At 52.7% G+C, this 9942-nt stretch overlaps 1 protein-coding gene across 3 annotated transcripts in view; it reads left to right on the forward strand.

Annotated features, from left to right (window-relative positions):
* PLBD2 (phospholipase B domain containing 2) overlaps nt 1-9470 on the forward strand; it is a 29212-nt gene extending 19742 nt beyond the window's left edge. Inside the window, exons 6-12 of one of the 3 annotated variants that reach the window (XM_007170869.3) lie at nt 1938-2035; nt 4741-4901; nt 5498-5593; nt 5854-5925; nt 6589-6744; nt 7302-7464; nt 7568-9470. In XM_007170869.3, the coding sequence (XP_007170931.2) occupies nt 1938-2035; nt 4741-4901; nt 5498-5593; nt 5854-5925; nt 6589-6744; nt 7302-7464; nt 7568-7735 (914 nt within the window). In that variant the 3' untranslated portion in view covers nt 7736-9470. The remainder of the gene's footprint in view (nt 1-1937; nt 2036-4740; nt 4902-5497; nt 5594-5853; nt 5926-6588; nt 6745-7301; nt 7465-7567) is intronic. The other 2 variants (XM_007170870.3, XM_057526721.1) reach the window with 2 other exon arrangements.
* The last annotated feature ends 472 nt before the right edge of the window (nt 9471-9942 follow it).

The following is a 9942-nucleotide window of genomic DNA, read 5'->3' on the forward strand; positions in this document are numbered from 1 at the left end:
ATGGAGATACTACAGTTTGTTTATCTATCCATCTATTGATGGATATTTGGGTTATTTCTTTTTGTATTCTATACTTAATTTTAATAATTAAAAAAACAAATTACTCAAGTCATACATGTTCACTGTAGAAAGTTAGAAAATAGAGCACAAAGAAGGAATAAAAATCACTTGTAACCCGCCCTACCACCAGCTACTGAAAAACCACCATTGGTGTTGGTTGTTTTCCCTTCCAGTTTTAGCTGTTCATTGATGACTTTGCCCTTTTTACTTTTATCTATTCATTAGTTATATAGAAATAGCTCCTTTGGTCCATCCCCTCATCCCTAGGGGCCCTCATCCCCACCCCAGAACACTTTGTACCAAAAGTCCATCCCTTGACAAGTGCTGGTCTGGTTATGCAGTAACCTTGATTGTAGGCCTACTGGGTACCCACTGTTGTGCTAGAAACTACCTCCACGATCTTATAAATTAAATCTTTACAATTGCCCTGTGTGGGATGAAGGATTATTATTCCCAGTTTGCAGATAAGGAAACTGAGGATCAGAAAAGCTAAGTAACTTGACATAAATCAAACAGTTGATAAGGGCCTGAACCGGGATTCTGCCCAGGTCTCCTCCCCACAAAGCCTGTGCTCATATGATCCATCCATCTCACTTCCAGGAAATAAAATCTTGAGGAAGTGTCTGCACTCCTATGTTCATTGCAGTATTCACAATAGCTGAGATATGGAAACAACCTAAATGTCCGTCGCCAGACAAATGGATAAAGAAAATGTACACGTACACACACACACACACACATACACACACACACACACACACACTCACAAAATGGAGTATTATTCAACTGAAAAAAGCAGGAAATCCTGCCATTTGCAACAACATGGGTGAACCTGGAGGCCATTATGCTAAGTGAAATAAGTTAGAGAAAGACAAACACTGTATGATCTCACTTTCACGTGGAATCTAAAAAAGTTGAACTTGAGGGAATTCCCTGGCGGTCTGGTGGTTAGGACTCTGAGCTTTCACTGCTGCGGGCCCGGGTTCAATCCCTGGTTGGAGAATTAAGATCCCTCAAGCTGCGTGGTACGGCCAAAAAAAAAAAAAAACTGTTGAACTGATCTAAGCAGAGAGTAGAGTGGTGGTTGCAGGGGGCTGGGGGGAGGGGGAAATGGGGAGATGCTGGTCAGAGAGTACCATCTCCCAGTTAGAAGACAAATGAATTCTGGAGTCTAAAGCACTGCATGGTGAGTGTAGTTAACAACGCCGTATTGTATACTTGAAACTTTCCAAGAGAGTAGAACTTCAGTGTTTTCACCACACACACAGCAGAGGTAACTACGTGAAGTGATGGATGTGTAAATTAGCTTGACTGTGGCCATCCTTTCACAGTGTCTACGTCTATCCAAACATCACAGTGTGTACCTTAAACACAGACAATTTTTATTTGTCAATTATACCTCAGTAAAGCAGGAGATAAACCCTCCCCCCACCCCTCAAAAAAAACCAAAAAAACCAAGTTTGTGCTCTCAGGCTTCTGGGTATTTGCTCTGTGAATTATCTTTTTCACAATAGGTTTTTGCAATTAATAAAAAAAAAAGGAAAGCCAAAAAAAGGTACAGTAATCAAAAAAATTATATATATATATATGTATATATATATATATACACATATATATATATATGTGTGTGTATATATATATATATATATATATATGTATGTATATATATATATATTGCTACTAGCTTTTACACAAATGGCCTGGTTTGCTGACTCTCAGAAAGACTGGAGTAGGGGCTTCCTCTGAAGCCTGCCGTTCTACCTGGAGACTCCCAAGTCTTGCTGGGAGGGGGGAGTGGGGTTCTCTGTATGCGCTTGTCTGACCAGGCCCCCTCCCCTGCCCCCCCCCCAACCCCGGGCTCACTCTCCCGCCTGCAGAGCAATCTACCCGGGCTCCTGGCAACAGGGTGACCTTCTCATCCTACCCTGGTACCATTTTCTCCTGTGATGACTTCTACATCCTGGGCAGCGGGCTGGTGAGTCATCCTCTGGTGTCACTTTTCTCCCCGGGGGCAGCTTCGCACCCAGCAGCTTAGGCACAGCAGGGGGACGCAGACACCCCCCATTCCCGCATCACCACCACCCCAGGGCCGAGGCCGTCCTCCACCAGGAAGCGCTTGTAAAATGTCGCTCCCCAGGTCACGCCCGGGCCTCCAGACCCTGCAGCTGGCCTGGGACTCTGCATTGTCCTGCAGTTCCTCAGGAATCCCTGGTTTGGGCCCTTTTGAAATATCCGTGGCCCCAGTGACCTCATTTTGTGTTTATGTATTTAGGACAAGCCATCTCTCTCCTTACCATGACTCTGCTCTTTCTCGTTCAGCCTTCCCTCTTGCTTTCCACAAAACCCCCTCTAAACCTGGCTGGGTTTTCTGAATAAATGTTGTTTACAATGTGTTGTTTTTATCGGTTTTCCTGGCTGGGCTCCAAACTCATTTAGAAATCTGTTCCTGGCACCCCTAGACGACACAGCAAGCCCTGTAGTCGCCAGGGTAACACTGCAGAGGAGAAAAAACATCACTTAAAAAAAAAATCCTAGATGCAGAGGACGCCAGTTCCTGGGGAGGGGAGAGGAAGGGGCTCTTTTTCTTCTATTACTTTGTGAGAGGAGCGTGGGATTTAGTTCCCTTAAATGTGGGAAGAAGCATGAGAGGGGCCAGGCAGTGGGTGAGGGGACCCCCTTGCTGCGGTCCGGGGTGGGGAAAGCAGGAGTGAAGCCTGGGGAAGGACAGTTGAAACAGTTTGATCCAGTTACGAAAAGTGTCCGGGAAGGAAATTTACCTCCATCTCGGTTCTTAACTGTTTTTGTGCCACAGACTCCTTTGGCAGTCTGGGGCCGTGAACCCCTTCTCAGAATAATGCTTCTAAATGCACAAGCCAACATATATGGGATTATAAAGGAAACCAATTATATCGACATGCATTTATCGAAATATAAGTAAACTTTTAATGTAATATACAAGTATACCTCGTTTTATTGAACTTTGCAGATATTGCAGTTTTTACAAGTTGAAGGTTTGTAACAACCCTGCATCGGGCAAGTCTGTCAGCGCCATTTTTCTAACAACATTTGCTCATTTTGTGTCTCTGTGTCACATTCTGGTAATTCTCACAATATTTTAAGGTTTTCATTATTATTATATTCATTATGGTCATCTGTGGTCAGTGATCTTTGATGTGACTATTGTAATTGGTTTTTTGTTTTGCATTTTTTTTTCTATTTTTAAATTAAGGTATGTACGTTGGTTTTTAAGACATAATACTATTGCACACTTAATAGACTATAGTGTAGTGGAAACATAACTCTTACATGCACTGGGAAATCAAAAAATCCATGTGACTTGCTTTCTTGTGGTATTCGCTTTATTGCAGTGGTCCGGAACAGAACCCACAATATCTCTCGGGTCCGCCTGTATGTGCTGCTTTATTAGCACGTTAAATAAGAAACTCCAGGGACTTCCCTGGTGGTCCAGTGGTTAAGATTCCGTGCTCCCAATGCAGGGGGCACGGGTTCGATCCCTGGTCGGGGAACTAAGATCCCTCATGCCACAAGGTGTGGCCAAAAAATAAAAAAAAGAAACTCCAGTCTCAGGTGGGCTACCTGCCATTATTTAGATGTATGAGGAGCGTAAACGATATCTTGAGATGTGTGCAATCCTGTCCTATGGTGGGAAAACATCTGTGATTTCTGTTGGTGACGATCTCAGGTACCGCTAATAACATTGTCATGTGTCACCTCATTAGCAATGGAAGGAGATGCTGCATTTCGGTTTGACATTAGTGGAAATAAAGATGTAATGTTTCCCCATCCAAGTCTGCAGACTCCCTGAGCACTGTCCCAGGTTGAGAACAGCCCCTGGCGCAGAGAGAGGAAACTGCCCTCCAGGGCTTCTGAGGCCATGCGGGTCTGAATCCTGGCGATGACGTGGGACACTAGAGGGATGAGGAGGGTACAGTGTGGAGGGAGTACAGAAGCTCTTCCTACCTGTGCATCGCTATTGAGAGGCTTGCTTTGCAGATTCCTCTTTGAAACATCATATTGATGGCTACTGCTATCTCGTAGTTGTTTTCCAGCTTCGTATAAAAAAGGAAGAAGCATGCTAATATCCTGCTGTAGGGGAGCAAGCCCCGATTTAAGAGTTGGAAATCTGAGGATCAAATCTTGGCCCAGCCACGTAGCGGCCATGACCTTTTGGCAAGTCTTTTAGCTTCTCCAGGCCTCAGTTTACCTTTCAAGAAGAAGGGGGCTTAATAGCCGTGCTGTGTTTTCCCCCGGAGGGCTGTAAGAGTTCATGGAGACTGTAGCAGTCCACCAGGCTACCAACCCCAAGCCTCCCAGCTTTCCCTGCGGAACTGCAGGGAAGGGGTAGAGATGGGATGCTGTCTCTCGGGAAAGAGTTGACCCACTTGGTAGGGGGAGTGGGTCCCGTAGGAGCAGCACCCTGGGCTCTCTTAGGGGCTGTTCCCCAGGGCAAAGGTGGATGCATGATCTTGATCATGAACCCCCTCAATGCTCATCCAAAGAACTAGTGAGGAACATGCACCTAAGCCAGGACATGAAGTTTTAAAAAACTAGTCAACAAATTTGAACCACGATTGATGCAGCGCTGCCACTTGGTGGCATCACGCCCCGGCTGTGAGTTAGGGGGCCCTTTCGTGCAGCGCCCCCTCGGCTCTCCCACAGGTGGCCCTGGAGACCACCATCGGCAACCGGAACTCGGCCCTGTGGAAGTACGTGCAGCCTGAGGGCTGTGTGCTGGAGTGGATGCGAAATGTTGTGGCCAATCGCCTGGCCTTGGACGGGGACTCCTGGGCCGATATCTTCAAGAGGTTCAACAGTGGCACGTGAGTGGGCTTCCGGCACTGCGGCCGTCCCACCCAACCTCCCCACTAATGCTCAGACCCTGGGAGACCTGACGTGGCACCAGGGCCACACACCCCACACCCTCTGCAGAGTCCTCTCCTTGTTTTATACGTGGGGAAACTGAGGCATGGGGAAGGAAAGGATTTGCCCCCCTCTTGCAGGCTCCTCCACCCAGGGAAAGGCTCCCAGAGGAAGGACAGGAAGACACTTGGAACTTGAGAGCTCTGGGGACAGTGGAGCGGGCCATCCGAGGAGATGGACATGGGTGGGTGGGGCCCCATGAACCAGAGACATGGGAACTGGATAGGGCAGGGTCTTAGAACGTTGCGCAGAATTGACCTTTGTTCCAGTAAGCACTAGGGAGCCATAGACTCTTCTGGAGCAGGTAAGCAGCATGATGAGAGAAAAGTCTGAGGACGCCTGCTCAAGCTGCAGCGTCCAGGTGACGGTCGGATGGCCGGACGCGCCCAGACCGCCCCGGCCCCATGATTCCTGACTGTGTGTGGCCCTGGGGGCAGGGGGAGGCTGGGGCAGTGACCACAGGGTCTGTTCAGCCCTCCTTCCTTGGGCACGGCAGGTACAACAACCAGTGGATGATCGTGGACTACAAGGCATTTGTCCCCGGTGGGCCCAGCCCTGGGAGGAGGGTGCTCACCATTCTGGAGCAGCTCCCGTGAGTACCCGGAAAGGGGCAGGGCGTTCCAGCAGAGGGGACTGCCGAGGCAGAGGCCTGGAGGCAGCTGAATCATGTGCGGGAGGGGAAACATCAGGAAGGCAATCCTGGAGGAGAAGGCAGCTCCTGATTGGGGCTAAAGATTGGGGACGTAATCTAGCCCCAGGCAGTGGGGAGCCATTGAGGGTCCTTGAGCAGGGCAGCGCCCACAGGAGCCCCCTTTCTCACCACTCCTGCCCCGTGTCCCTTCCCGGTCGCAGGGGCATGGTGGTGGTGGCCGACAGGACCTCGGAACTCTACCAGAAGACCTACTGGGCCAGCTACAATATCCCGTATGTCCCCCCTTCCTGGTATTCCCCACCCTTTGCTCAGCTCTCCGTGCTGGGGAGGGGTGCTTCCCAGGTGATTCTTTAACTCCACAAAGAAACCCACCCTACCCCCTTTTTCTCCAGGAAAGCCCTGATGGTTTTAGGGTACAGTTGTGAGGTCGGCATCCGTTCGGCCTCCCAGTCTGCACCCACCCACCGCAGGGTGGTAGGGGGCGGCCTGGCTCAGGTGCCGACCCCTGCCGTGGCTCTCCAGCTGGAGCTGCTTTAACTGGGCTACACAGCCAGCACCTCTTGACCCTCACTGTGCTTTACGTGGGTTATCCCCTTTGATCCGTGCAGCCACCATGCGTGGTAGCCACGGCTCCTATTCCCATTTCACAGATGATGAAACTGAGGCCTTGAGAAAGTACCTAACTCTCCCAAGGTTCCATAGGTGGCCAACAGTGAAGTCAGGATTTGAACCCGTGCTTCTTGGACCCCAGAGCCCTAGCTTGGCCACCCCACCAAGCCACCCCACAGCACAAACAAAAGACATGATTATTGCTATCCCGACTGTCGTGGTTGTTGGTGTTAATGTCCTGGCACGACCGCCCCCTTCACCTCCCTGGCCGTGGTCACGGCCGGGTGAAGTCAATGGGGGTCGTGAGTGACCATCCTCGTTCCCAGCAGGTCCTTTGAGTCTGTGTTCAACACCAGTGGGTTGCCGGCCCTGGTGGCCCACTTTGGGGACTGGTTCTCCTACGACGGGAGCCCCCGGGCCCAGATCTTCCGGCGGAACCAGTCGCTGGTACACGACCTGAACTCCATGATCCGGCTTATGAGGTACGCGAGGGACCATGAGCCCAGAGTCATGTGGTGGGGCTTTATTGTAACTCATTTCAACCTCCCAACAAGCCCGGGGGGGCGGCGGGGGGTGGTGCAACTGTGTATCAGCCAGGACAGCAGGACCGAGGCAGCGCTCAGCTGAGCCCTCTTGCTGTCCTCATGTCATGGGTGAGGATGACGAACAGCTGTGGAGTGACCGCCCTGTCCTTTGGGGGATGCAGAAATCCATCCCGTACTCCCACCGATGTGGACGTGTAACTAGGACCGTCTGAGCTCCAGGAAATGCTATGAAGGGACAAAACGGGGGTCTCTATAGCCTGGCCTGGGGTAGGGGCCCAGAGGGATTCCCGGAGGGAGGGAGGGAGGGATGGCAGAGCCGAGGCTGAGTGAGGCCTGTGGAGTGACCAGCTGAAGGGGGAGGTGGTGACTGAAGCCCAGGCGGCGGGAGGGAGCCGGGCACGTTGCAAGCAGGCGGCTGGGTGAGGGGCTGCCGCTAGCAGTCTGGCCTCCCCCGCTCCCCGCACCACTGATGTCTCCTCTCTTTCCGCATCCAGGTACAACGACTTCCTGCATGACCCCCTGTCATTGTGCAAAGCTTGCAACCCCAAGCCCAACGGGGAGAATGCCATCTCGGCCCGCTCTGACCTCAACCCAGCCAATGGCTCCTACCCTTTCCAGGCCCTGCACCAGCGCTCCCATGGGGGCATCGACGTGAAGGTGCCGGGCCTGGGGCTGTGGATGGGGTCAAAGTTGGGGCGGGAAGCAGCAGAGCCTGGCAGGTTGGGACAGCTCAACGACCTGCCCTCCCCTCTACCCCCAGGTGACCAGCACGACACTGGCCAAGGCCCTGCGTCTCCTGGCGGCCAGCGGCCCCACGTGGGACCAGCTGCCCCCGTTCCAGTGGAGCACCTCGCCCTTCAGCAGCCTGCTGCACATGGGCCAGCCCGACCTCTGGAAGTTCTCACCCATCGAGGTCTGGTGGGACTAAGGCTCCATCTCTGCTCTGCCGCCTCTGCCCCTGCTGACCCCAGCGGGGCCACCCGACTGGCTGCCACCCTGCCCTCCTGGCTGTCCCCCCACCCTGGTCCCCCGTGTGAGCGTTGCCCCCCGCGCTGTGCCCACGTTGGGGACCTGGGTCGGCCAGGTTCACTCTCGTCTGGGTGGCCTCCTGGGTGGGGAACGGAACCCGATGGGACCCAGGACTGACTCTGTCCCCCTAAGTGGGTGATGCCATCCCCGTCTCCCTCTGCCTCTCTGCGTCTCTCTCTCTCTCCCTGCTTTTCTCTCTCTTCCAGCCTTGGGCCCCCTCCTCGTGCCGCCCCTTCCTGAGGGCGGGAGCCGGATCCTGGGACCGGGTTCCGGGGCCCCTAGGGGGGCCGGCAGGAGAGGCCTGTTCCAGTGCCTGCTTCCCAGTGCTGTTCCTGCCGGCGGCTCTGGAGCTTCAGCCCCCGAGACCCGAGACCCGGGCGTTGCCTCCGGTTGGCATCTCTCCTCCCAACCCCCGACCCCAGCCCCACTCTGCTCCTTCGGGAAGTAGCTCCCCTGTTTCTCCTCCTGGAGAGCCTCCTTGAGGACAGAAACTTGAAACCAAACAAGAACCAAAGTTTCTGGCCACTTGTGGCTGGAAGGGCCGGAGTGTCCTTCTCTCTCCGGGGGCAGGCAGGAGTGTCAGCCCCCTGCTCCAGCCTCGGCCCGTGCCCCCCCAAACCCAGGCCTGCCCCTGGCCTCAGGGCAGTGCCCACAGGTCCCCTGCTGCAGGAACCAAATCGCAGGCTGTGCCGCCATTAAAAAGAGAGGCCATGGCCCCTGTGCTGTGCTTCTTGGGGCAGTGGGGAAGGCTGGGTCGGCGCCCTCTCTCTTCTCAGGTTTGGGTTCTGACCATTCACCTATGCATCTCCTGTCCATCCTTCTGTCTGTCCATCTGTACATTCATTCACCTGCCAACCCACCCACCCCTTGTCCATCTGCACAGTCATCCATCCATCCATCCATCCATTTCCAATCATCCATCCATCCATCCGTCATCCAGATACTGACCCATCTACCCATTCATCCATCCATCCATATCTATCTGACCATCCTTCTATCCATATGTTTATTGAACACCTACTTTGTTCTGGGTCCTGTTCTAGGGCTCTCTTAACCACCAAGACCCTCCCAAATCCTACTGGGGGTTGAGGGGGGGACAGATCAACACAACACGGAGTCCCTCCCCACCTGATCTTACCCAAAGCCTACAGTGGAGACTCGCACAATGCGATGTGCTTAGGGAGAGGAAAGCACACAACCCGGGAGTCCGAGGCCTGGGCTTGAATCCTGTCTCCACCTCTTACTAGTTATGGGACTTAATCTCTCTGAGCCTCGGTTACCTCATCTGTAAAATAGGTAACCATGTGAGCAGCATTTCCCCGCGCATGTGTGTGCACGTTTGGTGGGGGGAGGGTGAGGATTTGCTGCAAAGGTGGCTGTGACGTAGCCCACACGGGGCCTCACACACTCAACGTTCATTCATTAGCGAGAATTTATCGAATGCTTAGAACATGCCAGGCACTGTTAATAAGGTCCTGGGGATACCTCAAAACAACAGGTATCCCTGCCCCCCCCAAAAAATCCCTGCTCTTGTGACGTTTGCATTGGGGAGGTAGATAGATACTGAAAATAGACATACAGTGTGTAAGATGCTGGTAAATGCTCTGGAGAAACTAAAGCACAGTTGAGGGCTGGGGATGGATTTGCTATATTTTTTTTTGGCCTCGCCGTGTGGCTTGTGGGATCTTAGTTCCCTGACCAGGGATCTAACCTGAGCCCCCTGCAGTGGAAGCATGGAGTCTTAACCACTGGACCACCAGGGAAGTTTGCTTTTTCTCACCATAGCTTTACAATTCTTGTTATCTGGGAATTGACAACTTGTGGTTCTAAAAATTAACTTTTCTGCCGGTACATTTCCCAGCTCCCTTAAGAGTGTTGTCTTTCCCAGGTCTCTTGAGCTCACAACAGCCCTGTTAGGTGGGGTAGGCCGGGATGTTCACATGTGGTTAAAAGATGAGGATGCAGACTTGGAGAAGGGAAGTGACGTGCCTGAAATCTCAAGTCTTGGGCCCTTCAGAACTAGGACGGGGCCCCAGGTCTGCAGACTCTCCCATGGGACACAGCTCTCCCTCCCCATCTCCTTGTGATGGCGCAGGGCCCAGCAGA

This window comes from Balaenoptera acutorostrata, chromosome 13, assembly GCF_949987535.1.
Source record: "Balaenoptera acutorostrata chromosome 13, mBalAcu1.1, whole genome shotgun sequence".
In the NCBI taxonomy this organism is placed as follows: domain Eukaryota; kingdom Metazoa; phylum Chordata; class Mammalia; order Artiodactyla; family Balaenopteridae; genus Balaenoptera; species Balaenoptera acutorostrata.